Source organism: Lactuca serriola, chromosome 7, assembly GCF_051521515.1.
Source record: "Lactuca serriola cultivar US96UC23 chromosome 7, Lser_US96UC23_V15, whole genome shotgun sequence".
NCBI classification, from domain to species: Eukaryota; Viridiplantae; Streptophyta; class Magnoliopsida; order Asterales; family Asteraceae; genus Lactuca; species Lactuca serriola.
In genome coordinates, this window is record NC_136414.1 from 52,948,658 (window position 1) to 52,975,925 (window position 27,268).

The 27,268-nt window shown below is 34.3% G+C and overlaps 1 protein-coding gene across 1 annotated transcript; it reads right to left on the reverse strand.

Annotated features, from left to right (window-relative positions):
* Positions 1–241: 241 nt before the first annotated feature.
* EMB1789 (CCCH-type zinc finger family protein) lies at positions 242–3,724 on the reverse strand. The gene is made up of 8 exons (XM_079010589.1): positions 3,482–3,724; positions 2,227–2,795; positions 1,972–2,124; positions 1,733–1,795; positions 1,511–1,639; positions 1,366–1,416; positions 1,141–1,281; positions 242–1,047 (listed from the first exon to the last, which is right to left on the reverse strand). Exons 1-8 carry the CDS (start codon positions 3,654–3,656, stop codon positions 454–456), a joined length of 1,875 nt encoding a protein of 624 aa, XP_078866715.1. The 5' UTR covers positions 3,657–3,724; the 3' UTR covers positions 242–453.
* Between the last annotated feature and the right edge of the window lie 23,544 nt (positions 3,725–27,268).

A 27,268-nucleotide genomic window follows, 5' to 3' on the forward strand; every position in this document is an offset into this window, starting at 1 on the left:
TAAGCATGAAACATCAAATGTTGGATCAATGTGTAAACTAACACCAAACTCGCATAGAAGAGTCTAGAGCCACATAAGTTAGTATCAACAATAGCTTTGCACTAAGATTCGATAACTGAGAACTATGATTAATAAGAAGTCTAGCGAGCTTGAGATAGATGGTGAACCAAGCACATGACATGTTAAAAGGAGGTGACACGTGTGATATGATACTAGCTTGATGGTATCATGGAAACTATCATATCTAAAAATCTTTTGAAATAAAACATGATATGTTAGTATGTTACTTACATTTGTTGTATATATGAACCAAAATCACTCAACAGCCACTCTAATTTACACAACACCATATTAGAAACCCGAACCGAATTTGGAGGTGAAGATGACAAATACAATGATCTCTCTCTACAATGACATGGTGGAAATTACCATAACACCCATGGCCAAAAGTTTTCATATTCCCTTTACACCGGAGTCAAACTTAGCAGCAAAAGCTAAAGTTGACTCGAGTGTTCTCCGTGAAGTACTTGACAAAAATGGCAGCACGGGAATCGGTTTTCGAGCTGGAGGCTCTGAATTTGTCCTTATCTTGTCATTGTTGTCAATTTGTGTGACAGCTTTAACACCATCATCCACATTTACGATTATACCCTCCGGTTTGCTCAACGGAGACTTCCCAATCTTGAAAGAAAACCCAAACCCACCGTCGGAATGTTTTTTACCAAACGACAAAAAGTTTATTCCCCGGGGAATTTCCGGGGGCGTTTTGGTCATTTCACGTTCGGAATTTACCTTAGGAGGCGATTGGGTTTCTAGTGGTAACTTTTCTTGCGATAAAAAGCTTATACCTTTCGGTGGTTGAGGAGACGATTTTGGTTTTGTGTCGATTTTTTCACGTGAAATAAAAGTTACACCTTTTGGTGGTTGAATTTGAACAGATGGTTTTGGTGAAGAAGCTGTATGATTGTTAATTTGTAATTTGGAACTCGGCTTTTGTTCAGAAGTTGACTCGTTTAAGGGGTTTAAGGAGGCTTCACTTGGTTGTGCCTAGTTAACACAGAAGTAGAAGGATTTTGTTGATTTATTTTATATGATGAAAAAGAAAATGGAAAAAAAAATAATAAAAAAATAAAATAATACCTCATGAGAGAACATACAGTCTGAACCACGTGGGCAGAAGCCTTTTGAAAGATAGTTATTGCAGGGATACTTTGAGAGTTGATGATCAAATGGACACTCATCACCTTTCATACAAGAATGTCGTGCAAAATGACAACATGGCTGCAACATTTAAAAAAATCACATTCATCCACAACTTTAACAACATTATGATTATTATAAAATATAAAATATAAAATCCTGTACCTTGGATTTTGTCAAGGGGGTTGTATCGTGAGAGAATTTACAATTCTCACCCTGTCATAAATCAAAGGATATGTATATATTGTGTTAGATGTCATATGATGATAAGTTTAGATTTTAAAAGTGAAATGAAAGTGAAAGATTATACCTCATGGCATCTTCCATTTATATAATGACGACAATATATAATTTTCTTCTCTTTTATCACTGGTTGAAGTTTCAGCCTTTTGACACCAAGCTTCCTGTTCTTTTCTGCACGTTTGATTTTTTCTTTTCTCTGAAAAACATGATTATGAATTTATGATGAAAGATCATTTGTAATTTGTAAATAGTATTTTAAGAAAGATCATCAAAGTAAATAAAAGGTAACCTTTTTCTTTGCTTTTCTTTCTGCAGTCAAAACCCGTTTCTCTTTCTTCTTAGTATCAGCATCCTGTTATAAAAAGAAAACATTATCTACTAAGCCAACAATAACCAATTGTAAATGAGAACATAAAAAAACGATATGTGATAATTCAAGAACTTTTGAGAACTGAAAAGATGATATTTTTTAATGAAAGTCGATACCTATTTTACTAAAAGATTATCTTTTTTTAAGAAAGTTAGTACCTTGTTAGCAGAAGCATCCTCAGGGTTTTCACCAGTTTTTGTTAAACCTTCCGGAAATGTTGACTGGTCAACAGACTTTTTTGCCTTTTTGTTTGTTCTTTTTTCATCATTGCAAGATCTCTGTCTCTTTTTATTATTTTGGGCACCCTTATCCTGTCATACATTGGAAAAAAAAATATGATAATAACTTTTTTCTGCTTGTTCTTGAGTAAAAAAGAATAGAAAATAAAGTAAAGTGATTAAACAAACCCAAACCTTAATTGGGAATCCAAAATCTTGATTCTTGGTTGCATTATTTATTAAGTTATTTGCAGACACTGTGGATTTTCCATGAAGAGCTATTTCAGAATAATCCACCAAATTTCTTTTGGTTTTACTTATTACAACTGTCGTATCTTTACCAATATCATCAGTTTTGTTAATAGATAAGGGGGTCAAAGTCAAACTGTTATTTTTCTCAAATCCTGAATTGATACCAGTGAAATCTTCATGTTCTTCTGACCCTGTTTTGTCCACAGATTCCATATCATTATCTTCAGGGACCAAATTTGTATCTCCTGAAATTTCTCCTTCTTCAACATCTTTATTTGTGTCTAAATGAAGAGAAGAAAGATCCAAACTTTCTTCTGATATGTTATGATCTTGTTCAATGGGTTCCACATGTAAATTAGTATTATATAAACTTTCTTCTTGGGCACCTAAAATCACTCTGGTATCATCTACATTTGTTTCTTCTTGATGTTCTGAATCATTTGATATGATATTGGTGAAAGTGAAAGGAACATCATCTTTTGTGACTGATTCTATATGAGTGTCATCCTTATCTACATGAAAAAATTAGGTCAGAATGACAAGAGATTAGCTTTCATTAACCATTGCACTTCAATGACAAATTTAAGACTTTTGACTAAGTTTACAAATTTCTGGTTTTTGATTTATTTTACACACTATAAAACAGTGCAAAAGTTTTTCAATGTATGCAATCCACCCTAGCCACATGATCAAATTACATATGATTATCACCAATGAATCCAAGATTCTTTTCAGACAGGTAGATTTAAAGATTCTTTCTATGGGCCAATTGAAATCCTACAAGTAATGTAATTTTGACTCAAAGTATCTCCATTTGCTTTGTTCCACATCAGTTACATATGATCAGTAACAGGGGTACATTCCCTCCACCAGGAAAATTTCAACAAATTGATCATAAATCTTTTTGGGGGCGAAATACCAGAGGGGGCGCAACCTGCTAACCCTCCCTAGCGCCGGCACCCCAATGATCATGAAATTGAAAATAGTTTCCATGAAAAGAAGGTCATTGGCACAGCCTCCTTTACACTACACCTATTTGCAACTACAGTTACACTTAATGGTCGCCACTGGCTTAAACCCTCCACTAAATCTCTACACAAAGAAAACCCTAGAAATCCAGACTGGTACTATTTATGTTAAAAAGGCTCATTGACATTACAGAAAGAATCTATTCACGCACACAAATACAAGTATATACCTGAATTTTGAGTGATATGAGAAGAATCGGCATAGCAAACGGACAGGATATGAAGAAGTGTATCGACAGTCCGGCTCCTGAGCGGCTTTCTTCGGCGGTTAACCGTTGAGGGGTTCGTTGGCCAAGTCGGAATTTTTTCTAGGGTTCCGATTTCTGACCTTTCCATTGGCGGCATTGTCACCGTCGCAGTGAGTTCTGAAGCAGGATCTATATAAACGCCGCCTCCTCGCCCGCGAAATTTCTAAAATTTCGGTTTTTATCCCTTCTCTTTATTTATTATGCAAAGTAATAACGAATAAGAGTTGAATGGATAGTATAAAAGTTGAATAAGGGGATGATTAAAATTGAATAAGATTTTAATGAAGTGTGAGTGATGACATGAAATAGAGTTGAATGAAGGAGTTAAATCATTGAATGGTTCAATAAAAGAAATAAAATTATGATTAGGATTGGATATGTGTTTAATGAATTGTAAGTGATGTTGTATAAACGTTTTATAGATGATGTCAATGGATTGTGGTCGCCCTTAAAACTAATGCAACTAATCCGCTTGTGTGGTTGATCGTATTTTAATGAGAAAATTTGTCAAATAATCAAAAAACAAGGCGGGGTTGAAAAATATGATCAAGAAAATCGTATTTTCATAAAATGATCAAGGTTTTGAAGAGATGGACTCTGCGGAAATCGTTTATGCTTTGCGGAAGCCTAAATTCTCTGAGGAAGTGGCGTGACAAAGATAAAATCGTACAACCACATAAATAAAATAGAACAAATTACACGAATGGTCATTTAGCTTTACAGTTTTTCCTTGAGTTGGTCCTTACGAAATCTTTTTCCCTGAGATGGTCCTCAAGGAGCAAACCTTGCACACGAAAGGCCCATGTGACTAACTTTGTTAACAGATTCAGTTACGTTTTGTTAACTGACAAAAATACCCTTAATTTTATGCACACAAAATGGTCCTTACAACTCTCTCTCTCTCTCTCTCTCTCTCTCTCTCTCTCTCTCTCTAATGTATGGATAAATGAACAATGTTTGACTGATAAAGTCAAAATTGGATCCACATATGTTTCTCCTCCCTTAAATCTCCTTCAACAGTCGACCATACCCATTGTTGGAATCGGCCAAGGAAGTCGTCGTTGCCATCTAATTCAAGTACTTTGCCACTGTAATCACCAACGACCACCACCGTTGCAACAACCAGCAATCCCCGCCACTGTAATTTTTGGGGAAAACGATTTTTTGAATCACGTTTTTAAACCAATTTACGATACTGTCAAGGCCGACGTAGTGAACATTAAGAACGAAACATCACCACATTCAAATTTGCAAAATTATGATGATATCAACGAGTACTTCTGGAGGAGAAGGTGCTTCGAGAAATTAAAGTGGACTATAGACATTGAGAGCAATTTCTTCGCAACAAGAAAAGGGAAGTGGGTAGTGTGACATCCCCAAAATCACGCCCAGAAAAGACCGGTTTAATTTATGCTTTTAAAATAATTTCAGAGTAATCCTTTGATTAAAAGAGTTGCGAAATTTGATCCCAAAACAAAATATGATAAAAATAAGATTTACCAAAGCGTTTCTTAAAGAAATGTATTTTTCATTATATTACAATACTCGGGATGTCATGTTCCGATAAACAGACCAAAAGCATAAACATTTCAATACAGACCTTACAACAGTGAAATATAACGACAAGTCTATAATCCAAAAATAACTTGACAAGTCATCCAACTTATGCTCTGGCGCCACTACCTGTAATACAAAGAAACTAAGTGGGTCAGGCTTGGGAGCCTGGTGAGCATATAGGGTTTTCAACCCACAATAAATAATTATATTTAATTCCACCAACCAACAATAACCCAATTACCCATTCTCGTTATTCTCACTTTACGTCTCTAAAACAACTAACACAAGGGACCTAGTCTTAGAATATTTCATCGGGGCGACAACACATGCATTCGGGGGTTTCCCAGCAATATATGTCAAATAAGGCAACCATGAGGGGGGTGGAGTACAGCGAATGAACACCCAAGTTCATTAACACCTATAGGTGGCGAGCCTGCTAGCGTTCCACAGGACTGTCTAGAAAGTATGTGGTCGTCATCTAAATTCCGCTAGATGACTGAATCAAAAACAACATCGAGGTCTCTCATCTGTTTATCACACATTAACTATCTACCCATGTTTTACCCAACATATTAGTAGATAAAAATATATATTTTATGCATAGTTTAAAACCTGTATAACATTCTCATTCAATACATATTCCAAACAACAGATGAGGCACATACACATAACACGTATTTCATAGAGAATAAATCATATCTATGAGATAGAAGAAAGTGAATATACATTCACACATATAACAACAAAATATACACATAACACGTATTTCGTATAAAATACTTCTTAATTATGCATTAGAAGAAAGTGACTACACACTCACTTGATCAGAAGATGATCGGACAACACTATGACTTGTAGAAGTAATATTCTTCAGTGAAACTGGGTTCACTTCACTCACCGGGCTTTTTGCAGGCAGAGCTTCGGCTCAGAAACTCTTTTCTTCGCGGGATCTTCGAGCTTCGGGACTTGCTTCGGGTCTCGGGATGATACCGGGGCTTCGGGGGGGGGGGGGGCACTTCTTTGCACGTAAATCGAGGTAATATGAGTGAGAGGAGAGAATTTGAGCAACCAAACTCGGTTGGCCCTTCAAATCTATTTATAGGGCAAAATTTGCCTTTGCCACGTCATGGTGACTGGGTCGTCACTGCATGCGTCATTGCAAGTGGGTCTGACAGACTCCAGAGCTCCTGCCACGTCGTGGCACTTTTACCACGTCGTGGTGGCTGATAGTTTTGGGGTTCCGCGCCCCGAACTTCAGAAATTCATAACTTTCGCATACGAACTCCATTTTCGACGTTCTTTATATCCACGCGTAGGTGAGAATATGATCTACAACTCTCGTTTAGACTCCGTTGGCTAAATTTGACTTTATTTTTAATATATTATAAATATATTACTTTTATATTATTTTTAGTAGGTCGGGACAAGAAAACTCTGTTATAAATTCATAACTTCTTCATCTGACGTCCGTTTTCGCCTATCTTTTTATCTTTTCACTACTATCAATGAGATCTTCGATTCTCATTTAGATTGTTTCGGCTAAAAATCACTCGATCTCAAATTGAGGATTCGAGCTACATACTGCTAAGTCGAAACTTCGGAAAAATCATAACTTCCTCATACGAAGTCAGATTTGGGCGTTCTTTTTATGCACATTCTCGGTTTAACGAACTCTACAACTTTAGTTTAGATCACTAAGGCTAGATATCTCTCTATATTAATTTCATGTTTTACGTCATTCGGTGTCGTGTCGCTTCTGTTGCGAAACTTCGACAGATCATAACTTCTTCGTTATAACTCGGATTTTGGCGTTCTTTATATCTTCGGAATCCTTGTTTCGACCACTACAACTTTATGTAAAAATATCGTGTTTATCTCACACTTAAATTTTAACGCTTATTTTATCCTTAATTTAATTATATCTTTATAAACAATTAAATAAGCACATAATTCACATAATACTTAAATAATTCATCTTCATTACTTCAAAAAGAGTTACAAAGGTTAACCTAGACTATTACATTAACAATAATGCCTAGCCTGGAAACGTGGGCGTTACAATTCTCTCCACCTTAGGATGATTACGTCCCCGGAATCACACATCAACAAACAAATGTGGATAGTGACTCAACATGTCACTCTCCATCTCCCAAGTGAGATTTGGCCCGTTCGAATGTTTCCAACGGACAAGCAATAATTCGACCATCTTGCGTCGAAGCTTCTTAGTCTTTCGGTCAACAATTGCCTCTGGTTCTTCAATCAACCTCTTATTCTCATCCAATCTTAGTTCAGAAATTGGAATTATGTCGGGAACTTCCCCCGTGAACTTCCTCAAATAACACACATGGAAAGTGTTATGAATATCATTTAGTTCTTCTGGTAATTCGAGCTTGTAAGCTTGGTTCCCAATTCTCTGAAGAACTTTAAATGGTCCAATAAACCTTGGACTCAACTTTCCCCTTTCACCAAATCTTATAAGTCCCTTCCATGGTGAGACTTTAAGTAAAACCGAATCCCCAACTTCAAAAGTCATCGATCTTTGCTTCTTGTCAACATAGCTCTTTTGACGATCTTGAGCTGCTAACATTCTTTCCCTGATCACTTTCAACTTCTCAGCAGTCTGATGGACCATCTCGGGTCCCATAAACTGTTTTTCTCCAGCCTCAAGCCAACAAGACGGCGTACGACACTTTTGTCCGTACAAAGCTTGATAATGTGCCATCTTTATGCTCGAGTGGAAACTATTATTGTAGGAAAATTCTACCAAAGGTAAATGTTCATCCCAGTTACCTTGGAATTCCAAGGTATATCCTCTCAGCATATCTTCAAGTGTTTGTATTGTTCTTTCGCTCAATGTTGGGGTGCAAAGTTATTCATTCATGACTTTGTAAATGTTTGACTTGTGTAGACCCACTTGCATGTGGAGTATTATCCTTGTGACACATGAGAGATAGAGAGTGAGAGAGAGACATGTAAACACCTCTATAAATAGTGGGTTCATACCACTTGTAGAGGTGTGCTTGAGAGATGTAAAAGTGAGTGTGTAAGTGTGTGTTATTTATGTAGTCTAGATCTAGATCCTTTTTGTGTAACACCATATACATTCAATATATCTTTTAAACACCCAAATCACCATGTTCAATTGTGCAAGCTTTAAATTCCGCATGCCAAACCATGTTCTATGTCACTACAATTGGTATCAGAGCTTGGTTTTCACGATCAACGTGACTTTTGAAGAACAATTCTCGGTTTGGCAATTTTTGTCACAAATTTGATCAATTTTGGTGAGTCTCTCTCTATGATCTCTCGTAATTTCATTGAAATCGTGCGTAACGTTTTTGATTTGTGATCATTTGACTCGTTGGATCAAATTTTTTTGAAAAACCCATTTGTTGTGATCCAATATTTTTTTCGTTGATCAAAGCCCGATCCAATCATATTTGTTGTTTGACTTGATTCTCGAATTTTTGAAAGTGATCACTTGAATCCAAATATTAATTCTAAATGAGTTTGATTCTTCGAACCATTGTTTATCAAAATTTAGAGTCAAATGAAATAAGCCCAATATCTTTAATGTTCGTATCCAAATTTATTGAGCCTAAAAATCTAAATGATTACTGTTCATTATTTTGAGTCCACATTTGTTTTTGTAATCTGATTTTGTGGTTAAGCCCAAGAAGTGATTCCATCCGATTTCTAATATTCACCGATTGAGTCGACTTTTATCATACGCATAAAGGAGTTGTACATTTGTTCCAAGTCTATGTCCGTTCTTCGTCGGTTGCTCATTCATCGATTGTTTATTAATTGGCTGTTCTTGATTTCCGATTTCATTCCTTTATCTCTAGTAATCATTTGTTGTTGATTGTTAATATGAGATTGAAAATCGATTTTGAATATGACGAAATCAATTTTGTTCAAGTTGTATTTGAGAAAGCGGAAATTGATTCTTTGTTCTTTTAAATCTTGCTCAAGAACACTTGAAAGTAATGAAGAACAGCAAAACAATCATGTTTTAATCTGGATTTTGTCACTAGAAACATCAATTTGCTGTTTATTGACTGTTAATTTCTAAAAGTCAAACTGAGTAAAGTCAAAATCGATGTTCAACGTCGATGATTTCTATGTATGAAGACTGTTTGGATTTGATGTTCAATGAGTTGGAGTCGATCGATCGAAGCCTTTGGTGTGATGATCGATAATTTTGATTTTGGGAAGAAATCGTTGATGTACGAAGGTTTTCAGTGTGGTCGATGATTTGGGAAGAACTCGACTAATGAAGAATTTGGAGGATGAATTCGTTATTGAGAAGGATTTTGATTTCGATTGTTGATGACGAAGCCTTTTGAGAAGATGATTTTGATCGGTTAATGTACGAAGGGTTGATATTGGGATGAAGAACTGTAAGAAACGAAGAATCGATTTCGTTCGTTTTGGGTTAGATTAAAAAGAGAAGAACAGATGTTTGGAGTCGTAATGATTTTGATTGTCGATGGTTTGGATGGATTTGGATGAACAAACTGAATGATGTTGATGGTTTGGTTTCGCACGTTTGGAGCCCAAGATCTGTATCAAGTTCGCATATGATCTCAAGAATAATGTTCGCATTTGAAATCTTGAGTTCGCATCTGGATCTTCATTGGATTTGCATTTGATCTTGTTTGGGTTCGCATCTGAAATGCTTGTTCAATTCGCATTTGTGTGAATGGAGTTTGAATTTGGTAATTTTGAGTTCGCATTTGGTTACAGAGATCACGTGAGTTCGCATTTTGTTCAATTTTGGAGTTAAGATGCGAAGTATTTTCTTATCCATGGTTCGCATATCTAGAAGTTGTTCATTCGCATTTGGTTCATTTGATTAATTGGGTGAAAGATGCGAAGGGTGAGTGAAAGATGCGAAGGGTGTGCGAAGCATTCCCTGTTAATCGTTCAATGAAGAAGAAAACAAATATGTTCGCATTTGGTCCCTGCTCTTTTCAAGAAATAATATAAGTGGTCCAACTTCGCAAATGGGGTCATAAAATGATGAATTTGCAAAATTTTCAAATCGGGTCCCTGTAGTTTGTGCGAATTTACACATTCTACCCAGTTTCGCAAATGGGGGTGTGTTTCGCATATTTGACTGTTTTTAGCGCAACGGGTCACTGTAGAATTTTGAAATTGACAATTTCTACCCATTTTTGAGAAATTTTGTCAAAGGCAATCCGGTAACGGCAATAAAAATTGAATATTTTTTTGGGTTTTCCGGATTGAAGCACAAAGTTTATGCCACATGTTAAGGGGGAGTTTTGACATGAAAAATTCCGAATAGAGCATGTTCTTTTTCCTTTGGAGTTTTGTAATCAAATTTCGATTATAAAAAGGGGGAGAAGTTTTATATGGAAATTCGAACTTGAATTTTTCATATTACGCGGTTTTGAAGACCGAAGTGATCTTAAAGTTTTGAAGCCTACGAGATGATGCAATTGGAAGTTCGGAAGTGATGTATTCGAAATGGGTTTGGTTTATTGAAGATTTTTGGGGTGTGTTTTTATGCGCAACTTTGGGGTGATTATTTGGAGTTAATCATTCGTTGCTGCTCGGATTGTATGGTCTCACATCCTAGAGCCCAAATTGAAGAGTCATGGAAGAATTGAAGATTGAAGTTCGTTTCGACATGTGTCACCTTTGAGGCTCGAACCGCGTAGTGCTTGATTTTGGAAGATTTGAAGTGGGTCATTCATTCCTAACTTTGAGGGGGAGAATGTTGGGATGCAAAGTTATTCATTCATGACTTTGTAAATGTTTGACTTGTGTAGACCCACTTGCATGTGGAGTATTAGCCTTGTGACACATGAGAGATAGAGAGTGAGAGAGAGACATGTAAACACCTCTATAAATAGTGGGTTCATACCACTTGTAGAGGTGTGCTTGAGAGATGTAAAAGTGAGTGTGTAAGTGTGTGTTATTTATGTAGTCTAGATCTAGATCCTTTTTGTGTAACACCATATACATTCAATATATCTCTTAATCACCCAAATCACCATGTTCAATTGTGCAAGCTTTAAATTCCGCATGCCAAACCATGTTCTATGTCACTACACTCTGACCATCAGTCTATGGATGGTAAGTTGTACTTAAACACAACTTGGTACCCATTTCCTCTTGTAGACTTTTCCAAAACCTTGAGGTGAAACGACTGTCACGATATGATACAATTGTTAACGGAACACCGTGAAGCCTCACAATCTCCTTCATGTATGAATTCACAAGCTTTTCCACAGACCACTTCTCATTGGCTGTTATGAAATGCGCACTCTTAGTGAATCGATCAACGACCACCCAAATCATGTCGTGACCACTTTTCGTGTTGGGCAATTTAGTGACAAAATCCATAGTAATGTCTTCCCACTTACCCATAAGCACAGGTAAAGGTTCTAAACTCCCATATGGTTTTTGATGTTGTGTCTTGACTCTCGCACAAGTCACACACTCGGCCACATACTTTGCAACATCAAGCTTCATCGTTGGCCACCAGTAGTAGGGTTTCAGGTCCCTATACATTTTAGTACTGCCAGGATGAGTTGAGTACATGGTTTTGTGAGCTTCTTCCATCAGAAGATCTCTTATTCCTCCTGACTTAGGCACCCAAATTCGATCTTGGAATACCTTTAGTCCATGACCGTTTGTATCAAACACCAACGTTTTGCCCAAATGTTCTCCCTTTCGGTCATTCTTCTCATAAGCTTCCTCTTGAGCGTTCTTTATACTTTCCACAATGGTCGAGACAACTTCAATTCTCAACGCTCTTGGCCTCGTTCTTTCAAAATTGACTTTCCAACTGAGAGCATCACCTACAACATTAGCCTTACCGGGGTGGTAAAGTATCTCACAGTCGTAGTCCATAAGTAACTCTAGCCAGCGTCGTTGCCTCATATTTAACTCTTTCTGATTAAAGAGATATTAGAGACTCTTATGATTAGTGAAAATTTTGTACTTCGTGCCATAGAGGTAATTCCTCCATATTTTCAAAGCGAAAACTACGGCTGCCAACTCCAAATCATGAGTGGGGTAGTTCTTTTCATGCTCCTTCAGTTGTCGAGACGCATATGCTATCACCTTTTCTATTTGGGTCAAAACACAACCCAACCCAACACCAGACACAACGCTATAAACAGCGAAGTCTTCAACTCCATCGGGTAGAGAAAGAATCGGTGCCTCGCATAGCTTCTTCTTTAGTTTCTCGAATGCTTCTTTATGCTTATCACTCCAAGCATAAGTAGCTCCTTTGTGGGTCAAAGCTGTTAATGGAGTAGTAATCGAAGAAAAGCCTTGGATAAACCTTCGGTAATATCCGGCTAATCCTAAAAAGCTTCGAATCTCCGTGGGACTTTTCGGTTATTCCCACTTCATCACAACTTCAATCTTTGTTGGATCAACCATTATCCCTTCCTGGTTGACCACGTGACCCAAGAATTGGACTTCTCGAATCCAAAAATCATATTTGGAGAACTTTTCATACATCTTCTCCTTCTTCAAAACTTCTAACACTTCTCGCAAGTGTCTGCCATGCTCCTCTTGGCTTTTCGAGTAAACCAGAATGTCGTCTATGAAAACTATCACATATTTATAAGGAATGGATTACAAACCCGATTCATTAAATCCATGAACGCTGCTAGAGAATTGGTTAGTCCAAATGACATAACCAAAAACTCGTAGTGTCCATATCGTGTTCTGAATGTAGTCTTCTTGATATCCTGCTCTCTTACTTTCAGCTGATGATATCCTGAACTTAGATCGATCTTCGAGAAATAGATTGAACCTTGCAATTAATCAAACAAGTCGTCGATCCTTGGCAACGGGTATCTATTCTTTATCGTTGCTTTATTCAGCTCTCTGTAATCAATGTACATTCTCATGCTCCTGTCTTTCTTCTTTACGAAAAACACCGGAGCTCCTCAGGGCGATGAACTAGTTCTAATGAAACCTTTGTCCAATAACTCCTGAAGTTGCATCATCGGCTCCTTCATCTCCGTTGGTGCTAATCGGTATGGTGCTTTTGCTATTGGCGTGGTTCCTGGTAACAAGTCTATTCTGAACTCCACTTGTCTATCAGGTGGTAATCCAGGAAGATCTTCGGGAAATACTCCGGGATAATCACACACCACTGGAATATTCTATATCACCTTCTTTTCCTTCTTAGCATCGATCACGAATGCTAAATATGATGTACATCCCTTGGTCAAACACTTTCTGTATTTCATTAGAGAAATGATTGCAGAATTTACTCGGCGTTTGTCCCCGTACACCATAAATGACTCTTTCCCTAGCGGGTTTACTTTTACTATCTTCTTTCTGCACAATATCTCGACATCATTAGCGCTAAGCCAATCCATTTTCCAGAACGATGTCGAAACCATTTAGTTCTATGGGCAATAATTCCTCGTGGAACTTATTCCTATTCAAGTCAATTAATATGTTTTTCATACGATGGCTAACAGGTACAAACTTGCCACTAGCAACTTCGACTAATAAAGCATTATCTAGTCTATCGATAGGCAAAGCTAGTTTTCTACCAAACTCATGCGAAATAAAGGAGTAGTTGGATCCAAAATCAAACAAAATTTGAGCAGGTAATTCATTTACGAGAAAGGTACCTGAAGCAACATCAACTTCATCTTTTGCAGCCTCAAGTGTCATCTGGAAGGCTCTTGCTTTCGGCTTTGGGGGAATATTGAGCTTAGCTGCCTCCTTCTTCTTTGGACAGTCTTTCAAAATGTGCCCCTCTTCATTACATCCAAAACACATCCTTTTGTTGCACAGACACTCATTGGCAAAATGCCCAATTTTTCCACACTTGTAGCAGGTTACTTCCTCACTACATTTCCCAAAGTGCTTTTTCTTGCACTTCTCACACCATTTCGCTTCGCTTCCCTTTCCTCCGAACTTCTTCAAATTTGACTTCGAAAATTTACTTTTCTTTTTGGAACTGGAAGTTCCTTCAAAATTTCTCTTTTCGCCAACTTTAACCTTGTCGGCGGTTCTTCCCTTGATCATGTCCTCAACAGACTTGGCAGCCCAAAATAGCTGCCTCTAGAGTAGGTGCTTGACAAACTGGCATTGCGTAGTCCCATGAGAGTCCCATTGCGTACCGGTCAACTTTAGTCAGCTCGTCTGGGACGATGCGCAAAGCAAACTCCATCTTGTCTGTGAAGTTATTAGTATATTTGTCGACTGACATGCTGCCCTTTGTCAATGTCAGAAACTCGTTTTCCAACTCCAACAGATTTTGAGCCGAGCAGAACTTGCACTTGAATTGCACCAAGAACTCTACCCATGTCAATTGCAGTGGTTCATTTGGGCTTAGGGTCTTCCCTAGAGTGTTCCACCAACGAACAGCTCCACCCCTGAATTGACGCACTGTGAACGTGGTCTGCAACTTGCCTCTGTAACCACACGTCATGAAGGCTAGCTCCATTTTCGATATCCAATCCATGACTCCGATCGGATCCTCCTTTCCAGTGAAGGTCGATGGTTTGCAAGTCAGAAATCCTTATACTTGCATCCCATTCCATCATTCCTTCCATCCTTATTGTTTTGCCTAACTATCGGTGGGTTGGCTTGACCAACAGATCCACTGAAGTTTCCACCTTCTGAGTGCCCTTCATTTAATTCGGGCTCTTCCACTTGAATTGACAGTTCTTCACGATTCTGTTGAAGCAACCGCCTAGTCTCCTCCATTTGACGATCCAACATTGTTTGAATCATCATTTGTACACCAACCATTGTTATTAGCTCCGGTGTTGCAGCTACAACAGGTATTTGTTCAATCACTAGTGGTTGATTCCTGTTTTCATCAGCATTTCCAACTCCACTTCTTGTTCTCACCATTTTTGATCTATACACCGAATAAGGTGAAATTAGATCCTCATTCACGATAGATATTCAAATTATCCTTATCACTCTGAAACGTTTACATGCTAGTTCTAATATCGTAGACGTATGCTTAGAATCCTACACACATAAGGTTTCCAGATCCGGTCGACAACAAACCATAGATTTGAACAAATAATATCACATATGGCAAACATATAACATTTAGAACATAAAAACATTTTAGGCAATTTTCCTAAAATAAACTAGTGCTCGTGTCTAAAATATAATAGACACACATCTCACAATTTCACTTAGCATTCTAAGTTTAAGTCTAGAAATCCTACAAATTCCTAGTTCGCTTAAACTAATGCTCTGATACCAACTGTGACATCCCCAAAATCACGGCCAGAAAAGACCGGTTTAATTTATGCTTTTAAAATAATTTCAGAGTAATCCTTTGATTAAAAGAGTTGCGGAATTTGTTTTCAAAACAAAATATGATAAAAATAAGATTTACCAAAGCGTTTCTTAAAGAAATGTATTTTTCATTATATTACAATACTCGGGATGTCATGTTCCGATAAACAGACCAAAAGCATAAACATTTCAATACAGACCTTACAATAGTTAAATATAATGACAGGTCTATAATCCAAAAATAACTTGACAAGTCATCCAACTTATGCTCTGACGCCACTACCTGTAATACAAAGAAACTAAGTGGGTCAGGCTTGGGAGCCTGGTGAGCATATAAGGTTTTCAACCCACAATAAATAATTATATTTAATTCCACCAACCAACAATAACCCAATTACCCATTCCCGTTATTCTCACTTTACGTCCTAAAACAACTAACACAAGAGACCTAGTCTTAGAATATTTCATCGAGGTGACAACACATGCATTCGGGGGTTTCCCAACAATATATGTCAAATAAGGAAACCATGAGGGGGATGGAGTACAGCGAATGAACACCCAAGTTCATTAACACCTACAGGTGGCGAGCCTGCTAGCGTTCCACAACACTGTCTAGAAAGTATGTGGTCGTCATCTAAATTCCGCTAGATGACTGAATCAAAAACAACATCGAGGTCTCTCATCTGTTTATCACACATTAACTATCTACCCATGTTTTACCCAACATATTAGTAGATAAAAATATATATTTTATGCATAGTTTAAAACCTGTATAACATTCTCATTCAATACATATTCCAAACAACAGATGAGGCACATACACATAACACGTATTTCATAGAGAATAAATCATATCTATGAGATAGAAGAAATTGAATATACATTCACACTTATAACAACAAAATATACACATAACACGTATTTCGTATAAAATACTTCTTAATTATGCGTTAGAAGAAAGTGACTACACACTCACTTGATCAGAAGATGATCGGACAACACTACGACTTGTAGAAGTAGTATTCTTCGGTGAAAATGGGTTCACTTCACTCACCGGGCTTCTTGCGGGCAGAGCTTCGGCTCGGAAACTCTTTTCTTCGCGGGATCTTCGAGCTTCGGGTCTCGAGATGATACCGGGGCTTCGGGGGGCACTTCTTTGCATGTAAATCGAGGTAATATGAGTGAGAGGAGAGAGCTTGAGCAACCAAACTCGGCTGGCCCTTCAAATCTATTTATAGGGAAAAATTTGCCTTTGCCACGTCCTGGTACGGTTTACCACGTCGTGGTTCGGTTGTTATGCCAATATCAGCGTCGGGCAGCTAAGTTGGTATGGAAGAACTTCCATTACTGTCCTAAGACATACAAGGTCCATGGAGGGTTGCGGTATACGACAACTTCGATAGCATCCTCTCCTCTTTCTACTCCAAATCTCTAGTTTAGAATGCAACGAATGAAGCAAAGAAAGGTGAAAGAGCTACTACCTGAATGGAAGAAGCCGAAGGGGTGAACGAGCGCTGCGGTAACGAGCTTTCCTTCTGCCGGCCTTTATAGGAGAATCCGTGTGAGTGGGAAGGGATTGAATGTTGGGTCGTCACTGCATGCGTCATTGCAAGTGGGTCTGACAGACTCCGTTGGCTAATTTTGACTTTATTTTTAATATATTATAAATATATTACTTTTATATTATTTTTAGTAGGTCAGGACAAGAAAACTCTGTTATAAATTCATAACTTCTTCATCTGACGTTCGTTTTCGCCTATCTTTTTATCGTTTCACTACTATCAATGAGATCTTCAATTCTAATTTAGATTGTTTCGGCTAAAAATCACTCGATCTCAAATCGAGGATTCGGGCTACATACTGCTAAGTCGAAACTTCGGAAAAATCATAACTTCCTCATACGAAGTCAGATTTGGGCGTTCTTTTTATGTACACTCTCGGTTTAACGAAACTTAACTGAATCTGTCAGAGTTAGTCACAGGGGCCTTTCGTGTTCAAGGTTTGCTCATTGAGGACCATTGCAGGGAAAAAAGTCTCGTAAGGACCAACTCAGGGAAAAACTGTAAAGCTAAAGGACCATTCGTGTAATTTGTTCAATAAAATATCATTTCCACAGAGAAATTATAATTTCGTAGAGGTCGTACAATTTCCGCATAGACCTGCTCTGCGGAAATGTCAGATGTAAAGAATGCTTATTCACCTACCATTTCCACTGAACATTAACATTTCCTCAGAGGTCATACCATTTCCGCAGAGACCTGCTTTGTGGAACCGTCCTGTCATACGCTAGTTTTTGTCTTTTTGCACAAGTGTCCAATTCCTAAGAGGGGAAGTTGTTCTGCAAAGCTTGTCTCTACAAAAAACCTTAGGTATTTTATGAAAATCCAATTTTCTTGGTCATATTTTTCAACCCACCTCATTTTTTTATCATTTGAATTTTTTTTTTCATATTTTTATTACTTCCAATCTACCGATAAATGCTTTCAGACGGTTGTTGAACTCATTTTTATCGGTTCCATGGTTCAACCGATCGGATCGAATCCAGAAAGACAAATGACGTTATATGCATGGGTATATATGTATGTACTAAATTATTACACAATGAATTTTGCATCCACAATTTTATGTCACTATTTAAAAATAAATAGATGAATAATTACACATTAAAACTAATATTAGAATTTACTATAATAATGCATATACACAAAAACTATAACAAAATAATAACATTCTAATAAATATATGAATTATCAAACGTTAATATTCACATTAGAATTACTTTAATAGTAGACATATACAACATTCATTTCAGAAAAGTAACATAAACATAGTGTTTTTACGTTTTCACACTATTTAGTGTTTTTAGTGAACTTTATATATATATATATATATATATATATATATATATATATATATATATATATATATATATATATATATATATATATATATATATATATATATATATATATATATATCAAATAGGAACTCCTAAATGTAAACACAGGAACCTATATTTCATAGTTATTAAAATACAAATAATTATTAAATGTGTTAAATCTTTTTCTTTTTATCCTTTTTGGTAACAAAATAACAAAATCGTCATTTTTATAGTATCTCGTTCATACACTCATTTATAATTTAATACAATCATTCATATTTTAACACAAATTCTAACTTAATACAATATAGTCACAACTTAATACTAAAATTCATTCGTTATTTAATAAACAAAATTCACAACTTAATACAATACATTCACACATTATTACACAATATTCATGAGATCAAATAAACCATTCTCAATAATATATATATATATATATATATATATATATATATATATATATATATATATATATATATATATAAGGAAAATAACTAGTTATTCTTTCTGCATCAATTGCCTCTACAAAACACATACACACACAAAAAACAATGTATTTTGCATTGGAATCTCATATTTTGCTTGAAATCTAGATTTGTTCTTTCTTGGATTATCAAAAATCGGATTTCATGATACACCTAGACATTAAGGTCGAAATCACAAATTTTGAAATAGATGATGCTTGATTTATCCAAGTATTTTTATTGATATGTGAAACCTAGATTCTAACATTTAAGAACAATTTGGAATAAAAAAATAGTGTTATTGTTGGTTAAGGTCCCACACTCCACACTCATACAACACATACTAGTGTATGTGTATGTAATTTGCAAAGAAAAAGAACAATTATGGAACTCAACTATTAAAACTGTTATATTAAAAATAAGAGTTCCAATTCAAATAAACTAATATTACTCCTATTTATAATTAAAACAACTAAGAAAATACATGTTGCATATGACCACGTCCTTTTCCGTTTTAGCTCCATGTTCACCTTTTCTGATAACTCGGTCAACCAAAATACCAAGTCTATCTCAAGTTATTTAAAAATAAATAGACACGTTAAAACAATTTTATATCATTATTTAAAAATAAATAGATGAATAATTACACGTTAAAACTAATATTAGAATTTACTATAATAATGCATATACAAAAAAACTATAACAGAATAATAACATTCTAATAAATATATTAATTATCAAACGTTAATATTCACATTAGAATTACTTTAATAATAGACATATACAACATTCATTTCAGAAAAGTAACATAAACATAGTTTTTTTACGTTTTCACACTATTTAGTGTTTTTAGTTGAACTTATTCCTATATATATATATATATATATATATATATATATATATATATATATATATATATATATATATATATATATATATATATATATATATATATATAGGGAAAAGTTCAGTAAAGAACCATAATTATGGGTTCTTCAAGGAACCAATTTTTTTTTTTCAATTTCTAGAGATTATTCTTTATCGAAAAAAATTCTAAAAATATCTAAATTCATATATTAACATTGTGAATGTGAAAAATATTTTTCGGATTCACCGTGTGAATATGGATTCACGTTGTGAATTTTCGAAGATTCACATTGTGAATTTGACGTAAAAAAAAGTCGAATTTTATATCATTGGAAAAAGGATAAAAAGTTATGAATTTCTGTATTTTTAGTTTTTATTTTTTTTTTGATAAAAAATAAGTTCTAAAAGTTGAAAAAAAGATTAGTTCCTTGGTTAATTATGGTTCTCTATTGAACCTCACCCTATATATATATATATATATATATATATATATATATATATATATATATATATATATATATATATATATATATATATATATATATATATATATATGAACTCTAGGAACCTATATTTCATAGTTATTAAAATACAAATAATTATTAAATGTGTTAAATCTTTTTCTTTTTACCCTTTTTGGTAAGAAAATAACAAAATCGTCATTTTTATATTATCTCATTCATACACTCATTTATAATTTAATACAATCATTCATATTTTAACACAAATTCTAACTTAATACAATATAGTCACAATTTAATACTAAAATTCATTCGTTATTTAATAAACAAAATTCACAACTTAATACAATACATTCACACATTATTACACAATATTCATGAGATCAAATAAACCATTCTCAATGATATATATATATATATATATATATATATATATATATATATATATATATATATATATATATAGAAAATAACTAGTTATTCTTTCTGCGACAATTGCCTCTACAAAACACACACACACAAAAACAATGTATTTTGTATTGGAATCACATATTTTGCTTGAAATCTAGATTTGTTCTTTCTTGGATTATTAAAAATCGGATTTCATGATACACCTAGGCATTAAGGTCGAAATCATAAATTTTGGAGTAGACGATGCTTGATTTATCCAAGTATTTTTATTGATATGTGAAACCTAGATTCTAACATTTAAGAACAATATGGAATAAAAAATTAGTGTTATTGTTGGTTAAGGTCCCACACTCCACACTCATACAACACACACTCGCGTATGTGTATGTAATTTGCAAAGAAAAAGAACAATTAGGGAACTCTACTATTAAAACTAATATATTAAAAATAAGAGTTCCAATTCAAATAAACTAATACTCTACTCCTATTTATAATTAAAACAACTAAGAAAATACATGTTGCATATGACCACGTCCTTTTCCGTTTTAGCTCCATGTTCACCTTTTCTGATAACCCGGTCAACCAAAATACCAAGTCTATCTCAGGTTAAACTTGCAGTAAAAGACTCCAACAATATCACGTCCAACAAGAAGGTTAAAAGACCCTTTTACCCATTGACCATTTAGAACTTGCTGACTAGTTATCTACATGATCCATGAGCAGGCCGATTAATCCAACAATTATACTCTAAATGGTGATGATTCCATGCTTCAGAATAAATATCTCTTTGAATATTGATAAATAAATTCCACAAATACCCCTCCTAAATGTTCTTTTGTAAGACATGGACCAAAATAACTCATAAGTGGGCGAGTTTGGCTTCTTAAAGAAGTTGGTCAACAATGTGCCACAAACTAGAGAAAGTTAGATAGTGTCAACTCGAACACATTTAGACATCACACTTCCAACTTTTACCTATTAGGCTAGATGAAGTAGTAACACTCCTAACACATTGTCACATCACTTTTTTTACTGTCATGTTATTTTTTTGCCTGCCACCTCGCTAGCACCTTATTCTTAATATTTCATAGGAAATGGTAATAGTCCTAGCTCTCCATTTTCTTTTTCAAATTTAAATAAAATATATGATTTATTTTTTCAAATTTAAATAAATTTTAATTTAATATTTTCTTTTTCAAATTTAAATTTAGTATATGGTTTTTTTAGATTAAAAATAAATTATATTTTTTAATACACAAACATTTAATATTGTATAAATTATATTTCTTTGTCTACATTTAGGTAATCATGTTTTTTCGTTCACATTTGACCATTGGAATTGTTTGACCTGTTCAAAACAGGGTAATATGACTGGTAATTATGGTAATATTACCATATTATGAATACGTCAAACAAGTTAATTGGTCAAATGTGTACGGAAAAAACATTGCTACCCAAATATGGACAAAAACCAAAGTTTCTTATACGTTTTTGGTAATATTGGACAAGAACCGTCTCATGGACTGTGCCCTGAGATTAGGCTCTGACAGTCAATGAACAACTGGGTTAGACTTGGTCTAACCCAGTGTAGTCTCGGCTAGTCATGGGCTAGGCTGTGTTGCTAGGTCTTTAAAGCACATATATCCTAGCCTTTTAAGTGTATATAACCTAACCCTAGGCCTCTGGGTTGGCCCAAGACTTGACCATCTCCTCATACACAAATACAAAACAACCCAATTTCATGTCATATCAATGGATCTTATGACTATTTGCACTTAACATAAAGAACCCAATATCACCCAAATAGGTAAGAAACTTTGGTCTTTGTCCATATTTAGGTAACCATGTTTTTTTTCGTACATATTTGACCAGTAAACTTGTTTGACATGTTGATAATAAGGTAATATTATCGCTAATAACCAGTCATATTGCCTTATTTTGAACAGGTCAAACAAATTCAATGGTCAAATGTGTACGAAAAAAACATGGTTACTTTAATGTGAACAAAAACCAAAGTTTGTTACATTTTTAATTCATTAACCCTCGGGTTAAACACATATTAACCAATCACATACATGTTTGCCCTTCTCTTTACTATCGTTAAGGTGGTAGCGACTACAGCTCAGCGAGCCGCCTAGCGAGTGCTAGGGGGGGGGGGTGTTCCAACTCCTTGGCAAGCCTTGGCGACCTTTCTTGGCGACTCGACTTTGTGTAACCTTAATGCATTTGTCAGTTACTTATAATAACTATATTTACTTCCATCTTTTGCATGTTTCAGAAATGTCATCGCTTCCGATACCTTTAAAACTTGCATCATTTATATACGAGTCATGAAACTTCGTTTCCAAAATAATTCCCACTGTTGCTTAAATTTTCTCTTTAGCTAATCGTACTTTCATAACCAAGTCTTTAAGCGTATAACCTAACATTCTCTCTTAAAAGCTATCCAACATCATATTACTAAATACCAAATATCATGTTGGTCCATTTTTTGTAACCTTTTGCATGCTTCCACTTTAGTTGTACTTGGGATACATCCTTCAATGCTAAAGATACAATCCATTAAAGCATGTACTATAGAGGATTGTCTACTTATATCTCATGATGCTTCCCGACACTGGATATTCCCACTCATCATATTTTTGTGGATGTTAAACAATTCTTCTAATAAGAAAAATACAAATTATGGCTACTAGTCCCACTTATTATGATGTTCTAGATGCTAGAGTGATTAACATTGACTGTTTCATTTTTTTTTTGTTTTACTAATTCCCACCCGTTTACCTAAAAATGGGTTAAATCTTGGTCATATTTTTCCTTCAACATGTCAAATGGGCCACATTTAAAAAACCTAATTAAAATTAAACAGAGTCGAAAGTCGTCCAAAGTGTTCAAGTGCTTAGAACATTGCAAATGGCCTAACTAAAAAAACTGGATTGTTATTATTTTCAATAATTCGTATAATCATATAAAATACATCAATTATTAACCTTGTTGTTTGGATGCAAGTTGTCTCCCTAAACGAGGTAGAAATAACTTGCAGGCAGAAATTGATGTTTTGAATGTGACTTATGGTTTATGTGCACTTGTACAGGAGATTCCAATTAGGTGAGAAGTGTATCAACAGACTTATGTAAAAGCATATTTGTCACACATGTTATAGTTATATACAATGTGGTATCCTAAAGTTTTGTCCTCTGAGGAAAATATGAACTATTTTTTATCCACTTTTCAGGTTCTTTATCACCTCAACGGCTCAACCTCTAATTTGCACTTACTGCCTTTGTTGACTATTACTTACCATTACAAAACTCTCTTTAGAGGCATGTTTATATACATTTGGAACTCCTATTTATGTCGATATCTAACTTTATGATCTTCAAATTTGAATTTTATTACTTGGATTCATGGTCCCAAAAGCTTCCTTTTGACTATTTTTTTTTATACCTATTTTGACTATATGCATTCGGAAAAATGGAAGCATGAGAGGGGGTGGGGGCGTGGGGCCTTGGGAGTGGGGTTACAAATATTGGTAGGAAAACCATGTGATTAAATGTATGTTTTCCATAATAATACTTGTCTTCCATCTCATTATATAATTAATGAATCTCAAAATGATCATAAAAGTCTTGTTTAACGAAATTATAAATTAATTTTGCATATTCGTGATCATGCATTGTAGTAATACGAAAATAGATGTTTTATATTGTTATTAGCATCTCATTACAATTAATTGGAGTTTCAAAATGATCACGGAGCTTTAAATCAATTTTACATATTCGTGATCATGCATTGTAGTATACAAAATGGATTTTTATATCGTTATTATCCAAGGATATCTTAAATTTTTTGATTTTTGACAAGTATTCATAAATTTTTTTTATTTATTCGATAAGTCATTGTCATTTTCTCTTTTTAAAATTTTCAACCCCATATTGGAAAGAAAACCATGTGATTAAATATATGTTTTCCATAATAATAATAGTCTTCCATCTATCTCGCTATAATTCAAATAAGTCTCAAAATGTTATAAAATTCTTGTTTAACAAATTTTAAATTAATTATATATTTTCGTGAGCATGAATTATAGTAATATAATGGATTTTTTATATTGTTATTAGCATAGGGTATCTTAAGTTTTTGATTTTTTTTGCCAGGTATCCATAACTTTTTTATTTATTTGATAAGTCATTGTCATTTTCTCTTCAGAATTTTCAACCCACTATATATAAATCCTCTTTTCACAAAGAACTTTTGTCTCTTGACTTATGGTTATTGGTTTAATGATTTGGTCATATCATTATTGAAAAAAGATATAATTTTAAAGGGTAGGTTCCCAACATGCTTCCTTGGATGCAACCTTAATCACATCACTTCAATGCAAGCAATGATCTCACATTCTCACCTTCTTCTGGATACTTTGTTACTTATATTTTACTTTATTTTATTTTATTATTTAGCTTTTAAATACGGCATTTGATCTTTGATTTGGGAGATAGTCAATGTGATCGAAGTTTATCAATTATCATTACATATATCTGGATTTAATAAAGTTATTAAGGAAAGTTTTTTGTGTTTGTTTGTGACTTAATGAGACAAAAGCTTTATTCAGCAAACCGTATAAAGGTTATTTGTTTATGAGTTATTTAGACTTAGAAGAGACATTTATTTATTGATCGTGTCACTTTCTTTATTTATTTGTAAGGCATTTGCTAGGAAACTCTTTGGACCACAAGTTGGACCCATTAGATTTTACATCTTGTGGAAAATTCTTTTGTCAACTTTGAAATGATTAGATATAAAGTAATCATATTATAATGATTTATGCGTTTATGTTTCGGGCTTTCAGGCTAAGTGAGTACGTGATATTGTAGTTGTGTATGGGTGAAAAGTGAAATGGCATTAAAATTTTAGTAATAGATATTAAAAAGTTGCATATTAAAAGAAAAATACCCATTAAATATGGACATGTCACATATTTTAGGCCGGAAACGAGATGAAAGAAAAATACCTATTAAAGTCATAACTATTAGTTCAAATTATCATGCTCGTTTGACATATTTTATTAAATCGCATTTTTCCTCTTTTGGATTCTAAATAATTGTTTTTTATGAAACATTGCAATATTATATTGCATTAATATTTATGATTATTATAACAATTAACAAAAAAAAGTAGTAATAAAACTTTATGGAATAGTATAACCTAGAGCTGGAATGCTATAATTGTCTCCTAGAATGGGCATTTTTTGTGTAATTGCCTCAATGTTATATCATGATACTACTGCTACAAATAAAAACCCCAAATAAATTGAATCAAGGAGTCCTTATCGAATTCCATAATCCAGTTGTCGAATCTACTCTAATAAATGAATGTTTTTTTTGTTATATGTTACATTTTTATTCAATTTTTCAAATGTCATTTTGTGATTATTTTGAATTAATTTTTTTCACATGTTATTTTATGAGTTTTTCTATATTATTAAATTCCATATAATATTTTAATATAATAATTGCAATAAATGTATTAATAAATTGATATCAATTTTATTAATGAACTTATTTTTTAATTTCAAAATTTACAAATTAAAGCTCATTAGTTTCTTTTATCTATTTATTTAAATTTAGCCTTCTGCATGGTGATCATCCAAAGGCATCGGATGATCATCTTCTGGCTCTTCTCCAAACCATCCAATATTTCCTTCGTTCGGGAAGTACGGGTCGCTGTGGGGATGGGGTCCAACCATGTTATCTATGCGAGAATTGGGATATAAGAATCTTACATAAATAGACATGCTAATTAAGATAATTACAAGATGATCCTTACCAGTACTTCAATACTTACATAGTGCATACCAGTTATATGAAATTAAAGCAGGATAGACCTTCGAATAAGTGACCCTAACTCCAAATCCACAACCAAACGAGGAACACGAAATGAAGCAAAGATCACGGATTCTAAGTCTATGACACCTTAATCTCATATAACCTTAGGGTATCCACATAGCAACTATTGACCCACTTAGTAAAGACCTTTTTAGTTCTCAAATAAGTAATTATAGTAACACAAAATACTCCTATAGTATTTTAAGTTTATGTTTTGTTCTATTGTTATCATTGTAGTAGTGTTGGTAAGTTTTTAGACTTGTTGCCATATTACAACTAGTCCCGGGCATATGCTAATCACAACTCGGACCAGCATAGTTGATCAGGCTATGCCATTCCCAGAACTGACCATACATCTCCAAGCCTACCTGTGATATTCAATAATCGTAATACTTTTGTTCTGTCCTAGTGACACTGATTTTAGTATGAATGCAGGTATGTATACTTAGTTAAATATTTTATTATTTAAAAGTATAAACTCCTGGTCAGAGTATTTTAATCCCATTGTGTTTATAGTTAGTATATCTTTTATGGGTTGATATACTATATTCACTATAAACGATGCTCTGATACCAATCTGTCACACCCCAAAACCGGAACGACGGAAACGTTCTGGGGTGGAGGACGTCATGTACAGTATCACAACACAAAATAATAGTAAACAAGCAACAACATCATTCATTACATTAATAATATAATTTAATACAAGTATGTTCTGTGAAGTTTAAAAGACACAAAAATGTAAATCAAAATAAGAGATGAATCTTGAATGAGCTCCATCTTCTCAAAACCTGGCGTCGGTACCTGTCTACTGATGACCTGAGAATACAAGTTATTTTAAAAGAGTTTATCAGCTTTAAATCTGGTGAGTTCATAAGCATTTTAATGTCATCGTTTGTATGAAA